The sequence below is a fragment of the Lampris incognitus genome, chromosome 8 (assembly GCF_029633865.1).
Source record: "Lampris incognitus isolate fLamInc1 chromosome 8, fLamInc1.hap2, whole genome shotgun sequence".
In the NCBI taxonomy this organism is placed as follows: Eukaryota; Metazoa; Chordata; class Actinopteri; order Lampriformes; family Lampridae; genus Lampris; species Lampris incognitus.
Window position 1 is genome coordinate 54,757,908 of NC_079218.1, and position 19,764 is coordinate 54,777,671.

At 44.8% G+C, this 19,764-nt stretch overlaps 1 protein-coding gene across 3 annotated transcripts in view; it reads left to right on the plus strand.

The window, feature by feature from the left end:
* The first annotated feature begins 1,082 nt into the window (after positions 1–1,082).
* Positions 1,083–19,764, plus strand: part of hlcs (holocarboxylase synthetase (biotin-(proprionyl-CoA-carboxylase (ATP-hydrolysing)) ligase)) — a 44,830-nt gene continuing 26,148 nt past the window's right edge. For 2 of the 3 annotated variants that reach the window (XR_008810609.1, XM_056284979.1), the window contains exons 1-3: positions 1,083–1,449; positions 9,785–9,928; positions 19,518–19,680. Coding sequence is in view for 2 of the 3 variants with exons in the window: in XM_056284979.1 (XP_056140954.1) it covers positions 1,180–1,449; positions 9,785–9,928; positions 19,518–19,680 (577 nt within the window). In the remaining variant the exon portion in view is untranslated. The remainder of the gene's footprint in view (positions 1,450–9,784; positions 9,929–19,517; positions 19,681–19,764) is intronic. The other variant, XM_056284980.1, reaches the window with a different exon arrangement.

Genomic DNA, 19,764 nt, shown 5'->3' on the forward strand with positions numbered 1-19,764 from the left:
CATCAACACACACAGAGGTCTCTATGTATGCAAAGACGGGAGCAACACGTTGCACATAAAAATAAAGAGGAAAATCCCATCCTCGTCGCCAAAACCTGTCGCGTGTCTACAGGATTACTGAATTATACAACGATCAAGGTGTATCCTGGTCTTCCTCTTTCATTTGCTAGACCGTAGTAACGTCACAACACGACTGCGTTAAGCAGGCACGAGAACACATGAGTGACCCTCTTGCTCTGTCTTCGTCCAAGGGCGCGCGTACATTTATACAACGTACACAGCCAATAAACATCGAGGGTCAGAGGTCAAACATAAAATACATATTACTGCAAATAAAAACATTTGCTTTCGTGTGTATCTCCATACACTACAACAGACATTTTCTGATTTCTGACATTTTCTGACATCCAAAGTCCGCACTGACTCTTCTTGCACTTTTCGACGCTTCTCATCGATGTGACTGAGCTTGGTGCAACACTTTACTGCAGGGCTAGTCAACTACTTTCTTATGAGGGACAACCTATTCAAATGTAAACGGTAAGGGGGTCAACAGCACTAAATACCCTTAATACTGTGTATCAAAAGTGTTTATTAACAATGTGTTTGTGTAACATACAAAATAGGACTGTCATTTCGTACATTTATTCATTTATACATGCTACGTTTATTTTATCACCAATACTGATGATCAACAGGCCCCAATTAAAGATGCATTCAAAACAAATTACATTACATTGGCAGAGGAAAAAACCCATTGAATTACTTGTTAAAATATTATGATCATCTCGCACCTTCTCACCAAAATGCATTATAATTTTTCATGCTCTAATAAAACTTGATCAAAGGGCCGGAAAAAATAATCATCGGGCCGGATTTGGCCCGCTGGCCGCCAGTTGACCAGGCCTGCTTTACTGGATATGAGCGAAAGCAGAGTACAATTTACTTATGGATGGATTTAGACCGGATATAACGAATTTTACATTCCGAACGGACGATGGCAGTAAAACGCCGCTTATACACCCAGACTACCGGAAATAAAAGAAGAAGAAGAAGCAGCAGCAGACGAAGCAGGAGAAGAAGAACCGGACGCTCGATCCTGCAACGATTTTAGCGTTGCTTCTTGAGGTGTTTGTTTAGGTAGCGATGTAACGATGTCGTTTTCATTGTCGGCGAATTAAAATGTTTGTAACACTGTGCTACGTATATCTGTGGGTGCGCTTCCAGAAGTGCTATTCAGCGGTCATACTGAACACCTTGCGCAGACTGTACGCTAAAGATAGCGCGATCAGCTTCACCTTCTGCACTTTGAATCAGTCGCCAGGGAAGTGGCGTCCGGGGGGAGGACCGTTCCCGCAAAGTTTTGACGCTGCCCAACAGTCCCATCTCCTGCCTGAAAAGAGCGTCTTCCTCCAGCTGGGCGACAAGGCTGTGTTCATAACTGAGCCTCAGGTAAGCTTTTCACCCGGCTGTTCTTTTTTTTTAAATTATAAATAAAGGCTTGAATAGCGACGTTATTTCGAGCACATAGCGGGCCTAAAACGTGCCATTGTAACGTTACAGTGTTCCTGTGGTTAACGGTGGGCTATGCGGACAGCGGCTTAAGCTAACTTCCTGTTGCCTTGCGCCGGTTTATTGTGATATCATGAGACTCGCGGCACATTCAGCTGCCGATCCCACACTGTTCTGCTCCCAGTCCCCCTCCTCCGTGACGCGGATCAGGTTTGGGTGTCGCCTTATGGGAAGGAAGGATAAGTGTTGATGTAGAAGGCTGTGACTTCAAATAACTTTCTGGTATATTTTGGATTGGTAATAACAAAAATTGGGTAACACTTTAGTATGGGGAACATAAAAAAACTTAATTACTAGTGAATTAGTAATGATCAAGATGTCACTTTAGTATGGGGAACATATTCTAAGTAACAACTACTTAATTTAGAGTAATTTAACACTATGAGCACTTGTAGTTTTGTGTTGTGTTATGTAAGAGCAGACCATATTCATTAAGTGTCAGTAAGGGAGAATAACTCTTCTTGTGGTACTACCACCTTATAAAGGCCATACTAAGCAAAGCATATTGAGATGGTACTACTAATAAGCAATACTTCTGAGGTTATAGAGGGAAAACTCATAGTTAATGGCTTACTGGTTGTATAATAAGGCCATGCAGAATACGGCATTAATGAGTACGTAATAATGACCAATTAATAGCCAGTATGTTGCTAATTTGCATGCTAATAAGCACCTAATTAATGGTGACTACGTTCCCCATACTAAAGTGTTACCAAAAATGTAAATAATGATGAATAAAATGGCGATTCGTCTCCGGTAGGAACACGATCACTTCAGAGTGTAAGTTCTTAACGAACTATAAAAATGTATTGCAGCGAATTTGGGGGACAACGCAACCACAGGAACCGCCGGGGCCGGGAAGCGAACCCGTATCGCGCGCACCGCAGGAGGCATCGCTAACCGCTCGACCAAAGGGTCAGACCCACCAGCCAACCAGCGGCCAGCGTGTCTACTAATCCGTGCACGTCACAGTATGGAAAACTCATTTCATTTTCCAGACACAGCCCCTCTGATGAGGGCAGTGGGCATCATGCGTTGCACCAGACTTACCCGCGCTGTTCAGGGAAAGACCGGTGCGAAGTTTACACCCGTCACTAAGCTGAACCTGAGCGGCAACCCTGGACTACATTAACGTGTGTTGGGTACTGGATACAGGATTTACCAGCATGGAGTCTTGACGTGCGGGCCCAGCTATGATGTAGCTTGAAGCTTGCCAGAAACGAAAGACATCGTGTGATGTGACGCAGGGCAGCTTTTTGTTTTGTTTTGTGTTTACTCCCACCTTTACTGAAGTTATTTCAAACCGTTTAATTCTGCCTGTAACTGTGCAAATATCAGCAGACCTGATAAAGATGGGCTCAAATCAACCCTAAGCAGCATTTCAATTTCAGTTTTATTTGTATAGCCCAATATCACAAATTACAAATTTGCCTCAGTGGGCTTAACAGCAACACAACATCCTGTCCTTAGACCCTCTCATGGGATGAATAACAACTACCTAAAAACCACATTAACAGGGAGAAACACTAGGAAGAAACCTCAGGGAGAGCAACAGAGGAGGGATCTCTCTCCCAAGACGGACAGCGTGCAATGGATGTTGTGTTCACGCAGTTTACATAATACAACATTGAAAGAGGATAACAGAATTATAATGGACATAACATTTATGAAGAACATGATGCACAGGATGCTACTGTACCACTGCAGTGTTGCCTGAGATTGAAAAAAAAAGTTCCCTGTGGAGAATTCAAGCCATTTGTCTCTGAAGGAACCCAGCCGCTGGAGGGGGACACGCTCCCTACCTGTTGCCTGCTGTCCCGGTAGAGCTGAATCCAGTCCAACTCAGTGCTTTGCTGAGACATGCCACCTTCATTGACACCCATTGTACTGAAAGTAGCTGAAGTGTCCTGTCCTAGGAGAGAATCCTGGGCCGCAAACAGACCAGAATCATGATAGTGAATGGAACTAAATGCTAAAAAAAAATAAAAAATCAGTGTCATTGTCAGATGGCCAATATTCTAGGGTAATTGCTGTATACAGTCCTTGGTTGTGAAATGATCTCACTTTTAAAGCAACTCCACTATCATGGGCTGTGATTTAGATAGTTTAGCTGGTTCATGAACGATGATTGGCCATCGGGAAAAAGACGCCACCATCACTCTGGCGAGAGATTTATGACAGCTAGGTTCGCTGGCTTATAGCAGAGATAGATTTGCTACTTTTCAACCGAGGCCAAAGGTCCTGTATTTATCTTCATCTAGCAAAGTGGTGAAGGTCTCATTTGTTGTTGATTTTTGGTGAGGCCGCCACCAGACCGCCCCCAGTGTTATTGGAACTGCCGGTCTGCATGGGCTAGCAGTTAGCTTAGCCTGCCCCGCCTCTGTGTCCTGTCAGACCGCTCTTCCTCAGGCGCAGCTCCAACAGGGCCGTGGTCCCTGGGCCAGCGGACGCAGCAGACCAAGCTCTCCCAGCCAATCCGGCACCAGCTCTCCCAGCCATCAAACAAAAACGTAACAAACTTAGACGTGGTCAAACATTGCATTTTATTTATACAGCCCCGAGCTTGGTGAAGCTCGACAGAACCTGGTGAAGCAGGACAGAGCCTGGTGAAGCAGGACAGAGCTTGGTGAAGCAGGACAGAGCCTGGTGAAGCATGACAGAGCCTGGTGAAGCAGGACAGAACTTGGTGAAGCAGGACAGCGCTTGGTGAAGCAGGACAGAGCTTGGTGAAGCAGGACAGAACTTGGTGAAGCAGGACAGCGTTTGGTGAAGCAGGACAGAGCCTGGTGAAGCAGGACAGAACTTGGTGAAGCAGGACAGAACTTGGTGAAGCATGACAGAGCCTGGTGAAGCAGGACAGCGCTTGGTGAAGCAGGACAGAGCCTGGTGAAGCAGGACAGAGCTTGGTGAAGCAGGACAGAGCCTGGTGAAGCAGGACAGAACCTGGTGAAGCAGGACAGAGCCTGTAGAGAATGCTGTAGAGAATGCTGTTGCAGTAGTCAATTCTGGATGTGATGAAGGCATGGATCAATTCAAGTTAGCAGAGGAGGGCTAAACTGAAAGTTGGCGGGCTCGGCCGGCGCCAGTGGAAGTCTCTAGCGCTCATGCTGTACAGGCTGGTGGGGGATTTCCCAGGCTCTGGGTGACTTATTCAATGACTCAAGTGAGTCGAAAACCCAACTCTCTTCAGTGAGTGACTCATACAAACTCAAGTCAGTAAAAAGAGTCAAACCTCCCATCACTAGTAAGGAGGCTTCAAAACAAGCTCGTGCCAGTCAGGGGCCCCTTTAGGGGTTGTTGAGGGTTGAGGTCATTGCAGTTTTGAGCTGTTCCTGTCCTTGCTGTGGAGTCAAGTCAGTCAGCCCGTGAGGGCGCTCTAGATTCTTGGGGGCCCCAAACATTTGCTCGCCTTGCCTGTCCATACGTTCAGCCTCTACTGGTTGCTCCCTGTAACAATCTCCCATAATCTTAAGTCATAATATGTCTGGGCGATGGGGTAGGGTGACAAGATGGAAGCCTTTTCTCAGGAAAAAAAAAAAATCCAATCCCAGTGAAAGTTTGCACAAAAATACTGATTCACTGATTGGAGGGCGTCTGGGTAGTGTAGCAGGTAGTGTCCATTGCCTACCAGCACGGGGACCGCCAGTTCGAATCCTGCTGTTATCTCCGGCCTGGTCGGGTTTCCCTACAGACACGACTGGCCGTGTCTGCAGGTGGGAAGCGTAGATGTGGGTTTGTGTCCTGGTTGCTGCACTAGCGCCTCCTCTGGTCGGTTGGGGCACCTGTTCAGGGGGAGGGGGAACTGGGGGGGGGGTAGCGTGATCCTTCCACGCGCTACCTACGTCTCCCTGGTGAAATTCCTCACTGTCAGGTGAAAAGAAGCAGCTGGCGACTCCACATGTATTAGAGGAGGCATGTGGTAGTCAGCAGCCCTCCCCGGATCGTCAGAGGGGGTGGAACAGCGACCGGCATGCTTGGAAGAGTGGGGTAGTTGGCCGGATACGACCGGGGAGGAAAAGGGCGGGGGGGATAAAAAAAAAAGATTGGGTGATTGTTTCTATGTTCATATTGTCTGAAGAGGGCTGGGCACAGGAGATGCCCTCGCAATTTGATGGATTTAGAATGTTTCGGCAAAGGAAGAGTGTGAAGATATTACCAAGTCTTGTCTTTTAAAAAACATGTCAGTAAGGTAACCAGGAACGTTAAGTTCAATTTGAATAATTTTAAGAGCATCAGGCATCAAATGTCTTCATCTGCTGCAAATCTTTTTCTACATGCCATGATTTTCCTTCATTTGTCATATTGTATAACCACTTGGTCCCAAGCAGGAGTGACCACCCCTGTTTATATATTCTCTATATAAACAGATTTTAAAAATATTGGATAAAAAACCAAGGGAATATCACCACTTTCATATCCTGAAAAAATATAACTTTCTTAATTTTGCTAGTTTTTTGTTTTATTCAGATGTATGCCTGATGTTCAAGATTATTCATGGACCCCCCCCCCCCCGACAGCATGCCTGGCCTCTCCCGACAGTGACCGAACTGTAAGGGTCAGGACCAGAGCATCTTCAAGGGGAGATTGGGTACCACAGCTTAGGAATACTACTTTTGGTCAATCAGCATTTCCAGTAAAAGTGGTGGGAAAGTGGACTTCCCTTCCCCCTAATGTCAGAGAGTCAGCCAGCTTTGCGGTGTTTAAAATCAGCACAAACGTGTAATCACAAATAAATGTCCTTGCTTTAATATTTTGCACATATTTCAGATTTCACTCAGGGTTTTTGTTGTAGTTTTTATTCAGAGTAGTTACGATATGTTTCTTAGTCAGGAGCAGCCTGGGGTTCTGGCTGGAACCAGCCCAGGTGCAACCTGACCTATTTCCTGCCATTGAATAGGCCAGACTGATTTTTATAACTGTTGTCATAGTTTAGGTCAGATTGTTATTTATTGATGTTTCAGGTCAGTTTACTAATTATATTTATTGTTGCTGAATAGACTAAATCCATATTCATTATGTTGTTGTCATATAGGCCAGATTGCTATATATCCACTGTTTTAAATAGATCAGATTTTATTTATAACTTTTGAGATTGGTTTTCTGATATATTGTCATGTTTTTATTTTGTCTTGATTGTTCTTTGTCTGCCTGTTCAATAGTTTTCTTATGTATTGTTATGTTTTTACTTCTTTATTAATTTTTGTTTGTTTGCCTGCCCAGGGACTGCAGATGCAAATTAGCTGCCGGGTAACTCTGGTGCAATTGTAAAATTGTGCGTTGTCCCTGTCAAATAAACAATAAACTGAACTAAGTACCCAAAATGCTCAGTTCTGTAATAAAATCAAAAAGTGCTTCAACAAAGTATTGGTCTACGGATATGCAAACTTATGCAGCCATTTATATATATATATATATATATATATATATATATATATATATAGAGTGTCTTTTTTTTCGGAAACCGTCAATGGTGTTGATGAAAGTGCTCAACAAACGAGGAGCAAAATATTACGATTTAAGATATTAAGGTTATTTTTTTTCCTACATCTATCTTTATAAAAATATATATGTAATCCAGTGAGTCAAGTAAATTCTTTATGAGACAGTACAAGCCTGTTTCATGCCATAAGCAATCATCAGTGTGTGTATGTGTATATATATATATATATATATATATATGCACATATAGCTTTTTTTCCTGAAATGGTCAATGGTGTTGTTATAAGGGCTCAACTAATAAGGAGCAGAATATCAATACTGATACAGGAAGAAAAAAAAGTTTTAATACTTTGCAGTACAGCCTGTTTCGTGCATCACGCACTCATCAGCTGTGTGTGTGTGTGTGTGTGTGTGTGTACAAAGTTTAAAGTGTAAGTAAGTATATATTTTTAAGTTTATATGTGTGTGTGTGTCTGTCATGCTATGCTATGGGGGACATTTTCGTGGTATTGTGTGGGCCAGCTTTTCCCTTCGAGGGGAGAGTTATTCTGAGTGATCACTTTTACCTCATGATGAAGCATTTCTATCCTGATAGGATTAGTTTTTCCAGGATGAACGTGTCCCAATCCACAGGGCACGAGAGAGGTCACTGGATGGTTTGATGAGGATGAAAATGATGTAAATATGCTATGGCCCTCGCAGTCACCACATCTTAACACAGTTGAACCCAGTTGGAGATTTTGGACCGATGTGTTAGACAGAGCTCTCCACCACCATAAACAAAACACCAAATGAGAGAATATCGTTTTAGAAGAATTGTTCCATCCCCCCAGTAGAGGTCCAGAGACTCGAGAATCTGTGCCAATGTGCATTGAATATGTGCTGGTAGCTCGTGGTGGCCCAGCACCTTACTAAGACGCTTTGTTAGTTTTCCTTTATTTTGTCACCCATCTGTACATACACTATCTACTACTACTACTTTTGGCTGCTCCTGTTAGGGTTCGCCACATCGGATCATCCATTTCCATTTCTTCCTGTCCTCTGCATCTTCCTCTGTCACACCAGCCACCTGCATGTCCTCCCTCATCACATCCATAAACCTCCTCTTTGGCCTTCCTCATTTCCTCTTCCCCGGCAGCTCCATAATCAGCATTCTTCTCCCAATATACCCAGCATCTCTCCTGCACACATGTCCAAACCATCTCAATCTTGCTTCTCTTGTGTTGTCTCCAAACCGTCCAACCTGAGCGGTCCCTCTAATATACTCGTTCCTAATCCTGTCCTTCTTCGTCACTCCCAATGAAAATCTTAGCATCTTCAACTCTGCCACCTCCTGTCTTTTCGTCAGTGCCACTGTCTCCAAACCATATAACATAGCTGGTCTCACAACCATCTTGTAAACCTTCCCTTTAACTCTTGCTGGTACCCTTCTGTCACAAATCACTCCTGACACTCTTCTCCACCCACTCCACCCTGCCTGCACTCTCTTCTTCACCTCTCTTCGTCACTCCCCATTACTTTGGACAGTTGACCCCAAGTATTTAAACTCATGCACCTTCGTCACCTCTACTCCTTGCATCCTCACCATTCCACTGTCCTCCCTCTCATTCATGCATATGTATTCCGTCTTGCTCCTACTGACTTCCATTCCTCTTCTCTCCAGTGCATACCTCCACCTTTCCAGGCTCTCTTCAACCTGCACCCTACTCTCACTACAGATCAAAATGTCATCTGCGGATGACATTGTGATCGGATAGTCCGTGGAGACTCCTGCCTGATTTCGTCCGTCAGTGTGTACATACGCTATTAATGGAGTAAATTCGTGGGAGTAGAGCCAGGATGCGAACCCATGTCTCCCACACCATGGGCGACTACGTTAACCAGTCGACTAAAGGGTCTGACCCATTAGCCAAGGGCTAGCGAGTCTATTCATCCGTGATTGTTACACTACCCCCTCCTTCGGGAAGTGTGTCCCTGTGCTTCAGCATATCAGCTCCCTCACGCCTCTGGGCGCATGCACTTCCGATGGCCTCACGGTCTCACCATCCCACTTCTGACACCAATGTAGTAAATTCATGGGAGCAGCCGCGAACTGCCGAAGCCAGTTCACGATCCCAGATCTCCCGCACCACAGGCGACTATGTTAACCAGTTGACTAAAGGGTCTGGCCCGTTAGCCAAGGGCTAGCAAGTCTATTCATTCGTCTGTGATCGTTACATTACCCCCCTCCTTCCGGAAGTGCGTCCCCGCGCTTCAGCATATCAGCTCCCTCATGCCTCTGGGCGCATGCGCTTCCGATGGCCTCACAGTCTCACCATCCCCCTTCTGACACCAATGTAGCGAATTCAAGGGGCAGCCTGGGAACTGCCGCAGCCGGGACGCGAACCTGGGTCTCTCGCATCATGGGCGACAACGTTAACCAGTCGACTAAAGGGTCTGACCTTTCCACACATATGTGTGTGTGGAATGCGGGCAGCGCTGTGATAGGACTAATGGGAGAATCTCGTTGTTACTAGTGCTGCTGTAGTGTGTCTTTGCATAAACTTAATAGCAATCTCAGTTTGATTGGTAAAATTAATGCATGACTGGAGCTGAATTTGTGTTTCTAGCTTGGTTTCATGTATTTAACAAATATCTATAAATATAAATATCTATACATTTATAAATATATTTAAAGAACTATTGATACTATTATTTGACACTATTTAATTGTTCAATTAAATAACGTATTCAAGGTCTGTCGACATCAGTCTCTATGTTGTTTGTATTGTCCTAGGCATGTGATGACCTCAGCAAGTGGACTGTATTGTTGGGGTCTTCACTGGTTTATGGTCCACAGATAGAGAAGATTTTATTCATCATAGAAGGTGCTTCAGGACACAGCGCGGGCAACTCTTCTCCTCACTCATCTAATAAAAATGTATGTATTAAATATTGGATAAGTATGTTAAACTAGTGTTGTGACACAATTCTTGAAATAGAACTTTAAATGCACTGTTAATACTGTTTTGTGAGAATACTTTCAACTTGCATGATGCCTACTCTCACTCCCACTGGGCTGTCGCTCCCACACTGATCATCTCACTCCTTATTCTGTCTCATCAGTAACGGCCTACCAGTCTTAACGGGACAGGACACGTTTATGCTGGACTGCTAAAACTTTATGAAGTCAACTTTAAATTAATATATATGCGGGGGCATCCAGGTAGCGTAGGGGTCTAGTCTGTTGCCTACCAACACGGGGATCCCGGTTCAAATCCCTGTGTTGCCTCCGGCTTGGTCGGGCATCCCTACAGACACAATTGGCCATGTCTGCAGGTGGGAAACCGGATGTGGGTGTGTGCCCCGGTCGCTGCACTAGCACCTCCTCTGGTCGGTGGGGGCACCTGTTCAGGGGGGAGGGGGAACTGGGGGGAATAGCATGATTCTCCCACGCACTATGTCCCCCTGGTGAAACTCCTCACTGTCAGGTGAAAAGAAGCAGCTGGCGACTCCACATGTATCGGAGGAGGCATGTGGTAGTCTGCAGCCCTCCCCGGATCGGCAGAGAGGGTGGAGCAGTGACTGGGAAGGCTCGGAAGAGTGGGGTAATTAATTGGCTAGATGCAATTGGGGAGAAAAAGGGAGGAAAATAAAAAAAATGATATGCATACACCCTAACTTACTGGATGACAAAATACATGTATTACCATAAAAGCAGTGGCCCAGCAGTATACACAATACAACATGATATACGCCTCAGTATTCTTGCTACTGGAATATGCAAACTATTTTTTGTCATGGTTGTCTATCCAGATAAGCATCAAAGCAAGTGTCAACTCAGAAACAGTTACTGAGGTTAAAATTACCACAACTTGTAACTAGTCTATATACAGCAGTGTTTATAATTAAGTTTAGGCTGTTGCATCAGCTGTAGTAATCCTCATAGCAAAGCATTTATTTCTCTTTGCATTTGTCCTCGTTAACAGGCATTAGAAAATAAATTGAATAAGCCCATTCAACTCCAGTTAAAAAGCACACAAAGATCGTTTGTGGAGTTGAATTTGTTCTGTACCTTCAGAACATATTTTCCATTTAATGTGTTCAGGTCCTACAAGATAAAAGCCACCATCATTGATCTATTGCAATAATAGCTTTGCTTTCTTTTTCCTCTGCCAGACATTCTGTCTCCTCATACCTGCTGTTTTATCCATTGACTGCCTACCCTTTTGTTTTTGACTTTATTTTTGTCAATTTTCAGGACTCTTTGTAGTTAGCTGCATATCTGTTGCACAGCATGTTGGTCAGTTTTGGTTGTTTTTAAATTTTCTTCATAAATAAGACTGGCCTTTTGTTGACTTAACCAGTATTTTGCCTTTTTTAGCCTGTTTTGCCTGTTTAGCACAACTAATGCCAGCCGCTGAGGATGCACAAGGCATTCTTAGTCATTAGCCATTCTTAGTGCCGGGCCCAAGCCCGGATAAATGGAGAGGGTTACGTTAGGAAGGGCATCCAGCATAAAACCTTTCCCAAATCAAATATGTGGATCATAAATCAGATTTCCATACCGGCTCGGTCGAGGCCCAGCTCACCAACAACCACCACCCGTATTGGTAGCTGGCAGGGTGCTGGTGAAAACTATACTACTGTTGGGCGAAGGAGAAGGAGATGAGGAAGGCATGTCCAGAGGCAGCGGGAGAGGAGGAAGGGTAGGAGTGTGAAGGTTAGAATCAGAACTTTTGAATGTTGGCACTGTGATAGGTAAAGGGAGAAAGTTGGCTAATATGATGGAGAGAAGGAAGGTAGATATACTGTGTGTGCAAGAGAGCAGGTGGAAGAAGAGTAAGGCCAGCATTGGAGGTGGGTTCAAACTCTTCTACCATGGTGCGAATGGGAGGAGAAATGGGGTAGGAGTAATCTGAAGGAAGAGTATGTCAAGAGTGTGTTGAAGGTGAAGAGAGTGTCAGACAGAGTGATGAGTATGAACCAGAAAAACTGAAGGTGTGATGATGAATATTATCAGCGCATGTGCCCCGCAAATTGGATGTGAGATGGAAGAGAAAGAAGAATTCTGGAGTGAGTTGGATGAAGTGGTGGAGAGGGTACCCAAGGAGGAGAGAGTGGTCATTGGGGTGGACTTCAATGGGGCATGTTGGTAGGTGATCGGTAGATATGGTGTCAAGGAGAGGAATGTGGAAGGACAGATGGTGGTGGATTTTTTGAAAAGGATGGAAATGGCTGTGGGAATACATATTTCAAGAAGAGGGGAGAACCCAGGGTGACGTATAAGGGTGGAGGAAGGTGCACACAGGAGGATTATATCTTATGCAGGAGGCGCAATCTGAAAGGGATTGGTGACTGCATGGTGGTGACGGGAGAACATAAGAGAGCAGACAAAGAGGCATACATTTTACACAAAGCGCCTAGGAAAATTTTGAGAAGCACAACCAGAATATAGGTTAGGTTTATAAGTCAGTAACATCATAACATTTAAGTAATGTTTGGATATTAAACACACAACACATATTTTCCTTGCATGAACATAAAAGATATTGCAACTCAGCGATATCATTGAATCAGCGTGAGCCCTGGGCTTGTTCCCTGCAACAAGAAATTTTTTTTGTTTGTGTTTGTTTGTTTGTTTGTTTGTTTGTTTTATATTTACTGACAGATATGAAAAATGTAAAAATATATACAATATATTATTGGATAGACATTGTGAAGGAGAATTGCCTAAAAACACTCAAGGGGATTTAAAACTGGCATTTTCCAGGCAGCATACTATAGGAAACAATTGCAGCAATGCAATATGCACATTTTCAATGTCTCATCTCATCTCATCTCATCATCAGCCGCTTCTCCGGGGTCGGGTCAGGGTGGGAGCAAGCTAAGTAGGGCACCCCAGACATCCCTCTCCCCAGCAACGCCCTCCAGCTCCTCCTGGGGGATCCCAATGCGTTCCCGGGCTAGACTGGACATGTAGTCCCTCCAACGAGTTCTGGGTCTACCCCGAGGTCTGCTCCCAGTTGGAGGCGCCCGGAAAACCTCCAAAGGAAGGCACCCAGGATGCATACAAATCGGATGCCTGAACCATCTCAACTGGCTCCTTTCGACACAAAGGAGCAGTGGCTGTACTCCGAGCTCCCTCCGGATGTCCAAGCTCCTCACCCTATCTCTAAGGCTGAGCCCAGACACCCTACAGAGGAAGCTCATTTCAGCCGCTTGTATCCGCGATCTCACCCTTTCGGTCACTACCCAAAACTCATGACCATAGGTGAAGGTTGGAACAAAGATTAGCTGGTAAATTGAGAGCTTTGCCTTCTGGCTCAGCTCCCTCTTCACCACAATGGTCTGGTACAACGTACGCATTACTGCGGATGTTGCACCAATCCACCTGTCAATCTTCCACTCCATCCTACCCTCACTTGTGAACAAGACCCCGAGGTACTTGAACTCCTTCACTTAAGGCAACAATTCATCCCTAACCCGGAGGGAGCAATACACCATTTTCCAGTAGTGAACCATGGCCTCAGACTTGGAGGTGCTCACTCTCATCCTGGCCATTTCAGACTCAACTATAAACCATCCCAGTGCGCGCTGGAGGTCGCGTTCTGATGAAGTCAACAAAACCACATCATCTGCGAAGAGCAGAGATGCAATTCTGAGGTTCCCAAAATGGACACACTCCTCACCTTGGCTGCACCTTGCGATCCTGTCCATGAATATCACAAACAGAATCGGAGACAAGGGACAACCTTGGCGGAGTTGGACACCCACCGAAAACATGTTTGATTTTGTGCCGAGAATATTGACACAGCACTGACTTTGATTATACAAGGACCGGGTGGCTTGTAGCAATTGCTAAGTAACCCATACTCCCGCAGTACCCCCCACAGAGTGTCATGGGGTACACAGTCGTAAGGCTTCTCCAAGTCCACAAAACCCATGTAGACTGGCTGGTCAAACTCCCATGCCTCCCTCAGCACTTCGGCAAGGGTAAAGAGTTGTTCCATTGTTCCAAGGCCAGGACAGAACCCGCATTGTTCTTCCTGTATCCGAGGTTCGACAATCGTTTGGAGCCTCCTTTCCAGCACCCTAGAGTAGACTTTCCCAGGGAGGCTGAGCAGTGTGATGCCCCAATAATTGGAGCACACCCTCTGGTCCCCTTTTTTAAATATGGGAATGACCACCCCAGTCTGCTACTCCACAGGTACTGTCCCCGACCTCCACGTGAACCTGAAGAGGCTGTCAGCCAAGACAGCCCAACAATGTCCAGAGCCTTCAGCATCTCAGGGCATATCTCATCCATACCCGGCGCCTTGCCAGCGAAGAGCTTCTTAACTACCTCAGAGACCTCTGCCAGGGATATGGGTGGGGCTTCTCACGAGTCATCAGACTCTATCTACCTCCTCCACTGAGGACATGTTAGCCAGGTTCAGGAGCTCCTCAAAGTGTTCTTTCCACCGCCTGACAACATCCCCAGTCCGGGTTAGCAGTTCCATCCCCGGCTGAACACAGCCTGAGTCAAGCCCTGCTTTCTCTTCCTGAGTCGCCAGATGGTTTGCCAGAACTTCCTTGAGGCCAACCAAAAGTCCTCCATAGCCTCACCGAATTCCTCCCACACCCGAGTTTTTACTTTTGCAAGCACCGAAGCCACAGCCCTTCTGGCCTCCTGGTACCTGTCTACTGCTTCAGGAGACCCCTAAGCCAACCAAGCCCAAAAGGCCTCCTCCTTCAGCCTGACGGCTTCCCTTACCACCAGTCTCCACCAGTGGGTTCTTAGGTTGCCACCTCGACAGGCACCGATGACCTTATGACCACAGCTCCTACCTGCCGCATCTGCAATAGAGGCTTTGAACATGGCCCACTCAGACTTCATGTCCCAGCCTCCCTCGGGATACATGAGAACTTCTTCCGGAGGTGGGAGTTGAAGACCTCATGGACAGGGGCCTCCGCCAGACATTCCCAGTTCACCCTCACTACACGTTTGGGTTTGCTAGGTCTGTCCGGCAGCCTTCCAATATTCCAAGATTAAGGATTTATCAAGCAGAATGCCAAGGAATCGCGTAGAACACACATTAGTTATGGGGACGTTATCGATTACAATTTTAGATGAGGAGTTAAAAATACCTGAAGACCAAAAAAGATGAAGCTTGTGTTTTTAATGTCAAGTAATAGTTTGTTGGACTTAAACCAAATAGACAGCTTTATAAGTTCTTCATTTAACACCTTAATGATGGTGTCAGGATCTTTTATGTGAATAGAAGACAAAGTCATGACATGCGAGTCATTGGTCGCAATAAAGCCATATTTTAGGTACGACTCGTAATTCCTCTCTAAAGAGGCTTTCTTCTTTTTGCAGTCTCTGTCTCTGTTGTCTCTGCATTATCGCACCTACCTCTTCTGAAGAAATTTTCAAGTGACGTTTGTTTTTTACTCATGGTAGCTAGCCAGTTGCAATACTCACATCGAGTAGGTAAGTGGGTGATGGCAGACTGATGACCTCACGTGCGTTGCGATACTCAAGTTAAACATCAGTGTCCTCTGGACATACGGGTAGCGTAGCACTCTAGTCCATTGTCTACCAATACGGAGATCGCTGGATCAAATCCCCGTGTTACCTCCGACTTGGTCGGGCATCCTACAGACACAATTGGCCGTGTCTGCAGTTGGGAAGATGAATGTGGATGTGTATCCTGGTCGCTGAACTAGCCCCTCCTGTGGTCGGTCAGGGCGCCTGTTTGGGGGGGAGGGGTAACTGAATTTAGACGTTAGATGTAGCCAGGGTTCAAATTATGGGGTAGCTAAGGGGACCTCAGCTTGTACATGTACATTAAGGTTCCTTAAATCAATAATAGTAAAAATATGCAAATGATGTGTAGCGCCTCCAGTGCAAATTAGGGGTAGCAGTAAAGGCGCTAACATCTAACTAGATTCGGTGAGGGGTTTGCCTGGACTAACTCACAAGAGGAGTTGTTGTGTAGTTGAACAGCTGACAATTTTATTGCCTCACAACAGCAAAATATACACAACGCTGACTTTTACATAAAAGAATTGAAATAAAACAAAATAGAACTCTTTAAAGTAAATAAAATAATAAACCAAAGAAAACCTCGTTCAAATCACAACCCTCAATGAGTGTTAGCAGTTTGAGATGAAAGAAAAATTCAGTTCCTTGTCCTTGAGTGTATGTGTTGGTCCAAGAGTTCAGTTCCTGATCCGTGAGTGTACTGAATATACTTCAACGATGACTATTTCTACCCTGGTAGAGGAAATAGGCTAGTGTGTATGGGTTCTTATCTGGTGTCTGGATGAATGATTCAGGCTTGTCAGACGTTTCCTGGGACAGATCCTACGGTAGGCTACCGCTTCTATGATTGTCCACAGTCTCACTGGGCTGGGCTCGCCATCACAGTCTCCCAAATTCTATCTGGTAGTTCAAAAAACCAATCGGAGTTCCAAATACTTAAAACTCGACACACCTTCATCTCGTAAGCTCACAGATGAGATTCTGATTATACATAACACTTTTCACAATCAAAAAATGTCAATACTCTTAACTTTCTGAGGCTATGTACAATGGAATTCAGTCGTCGGTTCAATACCACAACTTCCAGGATGATCACAAAAAGAAAAGAGAAAAAAACAAAAGTCGACTGCGTGTAGCAGTCTCTACCCTAGCGAGTTGCATAGTGCGCCCCTTAAGGAGCGGCATGTCACTACAACTCTAAATCAATGACTGTTAGTAGCCCTATATGTCATATGGGTTACAGATGTTTTTATTTGCTCATTACATGCCAATTTCCGAACATTTGTCTCCACATTAATAAACGTAGGGCGGCACGGTGGCGCAGTGGTTAGCGCGGTTACCTCACAACAAGATGGTCCTGGGTTCGAGCCCTGGGGTTATCCAACCTTGGGGGTCATCCCAGGTCATCCTCTGTGTGGAGTTTGCGTGTTCTCCTGCGTGCTAGCCTATGTTTTGTGTAAGACCAACAGTTGAGACTGTGGGCATGCTCTGATGTTGTCATGTGATGTAACGTAGGTCTGAGTCTGTGTCATGTTACAAGACCCTCTCACAGTTTGTCTGATTCCCTGTACAAGCCCATGTCTGGCATATGTAGTGGTGAGTGAGGCTATGAAGATATTTGCATCTCCAGGGCGAACATGGAAGTCTTCGTTATGATCCCACTGCACAATTGCAACATGACCATCAAGGAACTGGAAAGTTGAAACCTTGGACTTATCCTAGAACAAATATTTGAAGAACTCTTGTGAGATTTTGACGAGACTTGTGGTAAGCAAGTTTGGTCGCTGAGTAAACTTACCCCATAAAGAGTTTATTGGAGGTTTTGAGAGCAGTCTTTTGGTTGGATTGTGGGCAATATGCTCTGGATTTAGTTGAATACCCAGATGACGGCGGTAGTCTTCAATATATTGACACCAGCTTTCCTCATCTCTGGCAGACTTCGGGGAAATCCGAATTTTCCTGTTTGCCTTTAAGACGTGTTGATGTAAGACACTTGTTGATGCTGGAAAATAGACTATCATTTTGTTTAGGAAAGTGCCACACTTGAAATATTTCGGTGGCTTTGCAGAGTTGGACACTAGTCCTCACTCCAGTGAGTGCCCTCTGTTGAACCATATGGGCACACTCTGCCATCTGATTATTTTGTTTGGCGCACATGTGACACAATGTAAACACTAATTTACCCTTAGTTGCCCTTGCAGGCAAGACCAGAAAAATAGCCCTCTAGGTGGGTTCACAGTGGCTCGAATTATGCCAAAGTAGTTTTGAGGTGAATCAAAATAAGAATGGATAATTGTCGGATGGCCTACCGGATAGTCACAGTTTGCATTGCAGTAGGGATGGAGTGAAGTATCATCCACATATTGAACTGATCATTCTCCCAAGCTGTATGTCTAAGAGAGACTGCAGATGTGCGCCCTCCAAACAGGTCCCCTCTTGGGTTGAGCAAGTTGGGGAATTTAAATGGCTCATGAAGCATTTTCAGTTAAGGATCAACAGTTTTGATTTATCATTGTCCATCAGTTTGCAGTCTGAAATGTGGAGACACAGGTTCGTTGTGATTTACTTGACATTGCTGGAGTCTGTCATGTAAGTTTCGCTTTTCCACATGAAGAGAGGGACAAAATGAGTTTGGCGTGATTGGGAATCTCAGATTTTACCCAGTCTGTCAGACTGAGTTAGTCCCATGATGTAATGGTTAGCACTCTGGAGTTTGAATCCAGCGATCCGAGTTCAAGTCTCGGTGGGACCTCAGGTATATAGTTTCATTTTAAACAATATGCAAATGAACTGAAGTAATAATAGTTTGTTTTCAGATGACATTAATTACACAACTAATATTGTTTTGAGAAGAAATAAGTTCACATTTTGCTATGATGGTTGTTTCTTACAGTACTTCTTGTGTGTTAATTGTGTTGGTAGGATGAGGGTTAAAGAAAACACACAGGTCAAGGCATGTTGTAGCCAAAAGTTGTATTAGCTAGTGTACTGCTCTTCTGATGTTTGTGTATCAAGGTTATCTGTATTAACAATCTTGGCAAGATGTCATGTTGAATTAGTTTATTGCTCCTTTGTATTGTAATGAGCATGAGGTGTGTGTGTGTGTGTGTGTGTGTTGTGTGCCTGCGTGTGGCACTTTCAGTGCCAATAAGCTGCTGGCACGTGCATGTGTGTCCTCGTGTGCGTACGTGCTCAGTGACATGGGGTAGGCACGGGGGTGTAGCTTACATTTGATTGGTCAGGGTGTGGGACTCGGGGGTGTCATAAATCAGTCGGGGCTCAGCCTGCATTTGATTGGTCATGGGGCAGGACTTAGGGCAGTGCTTGCTTCTGACTGGTCAGGGGAAGGGGCATAGGGCCAGTGCTTGCTTCTGATTGGTCAGTGGTGGGGCTTACGATCATAAATCGCTTGGATCCCTTTGTTATGCTAATGTCACAGAAGGGCTACCCAGTTTCCCCTCGGGGATCAATAAAGTGTTTCTGATTCTGATTCTGAAGAAAATGAAGCATCAATTTTTATAGATGCTTCTAAAAGACTTGCACAAACCACATGAATATGAGCTTGTAAACATTTTAAAATGATACGTGTCACTCAGAGAACACAAAAGGGGCTGAAAATTATAGACGGCTTATTGCATTGCCAGATTCCAGCGAGGAAACCTTGCCCAACCCAAGATGCCAAAAAGTACACGAAAAACGTTTTCCACAAAACCGTCTCTGCATGTCTACCCTACTAGCACCTATGCAGTGATTTACGTGACACCCCGACATATCAACATTAGTGCTTGCCCCCCTCAATAACTGCATGCAGCTATATTTCATTTTGACATTGAGAATTATATAGAAATAGAAAAAATACATTTGATATTTTTATATTTAATTTGCATTTGCAACACAGCATAGCATAAATAAAAATTTTAAGATGAATACTTTCTGAAAAGTTAAACTTCATTCATAAGACCTGTCCTTTAATCAATCTTCTGTGCTGTATTATTTTAAGGTGCTGAAGTGGTCTGACTATTGTGTGCCCCTGGCATGTAGCCCCAAGCAACCATACAGGGCAGTTGCTCAGGCCAGTGTGGATAACTTCAGCTGCCTGGGGGTGGCCTTTATGGAAGATCGCCTTCAGCTGGACAATGGACTTGTGCCTTCAAAGATAGTCTGTGAGTTGTCTTTAGATTAAATCTGCCAAGCATATGTCCTGTTGATATACCCATTCATGATGCTAATGCTTCACTAGTTCTTCA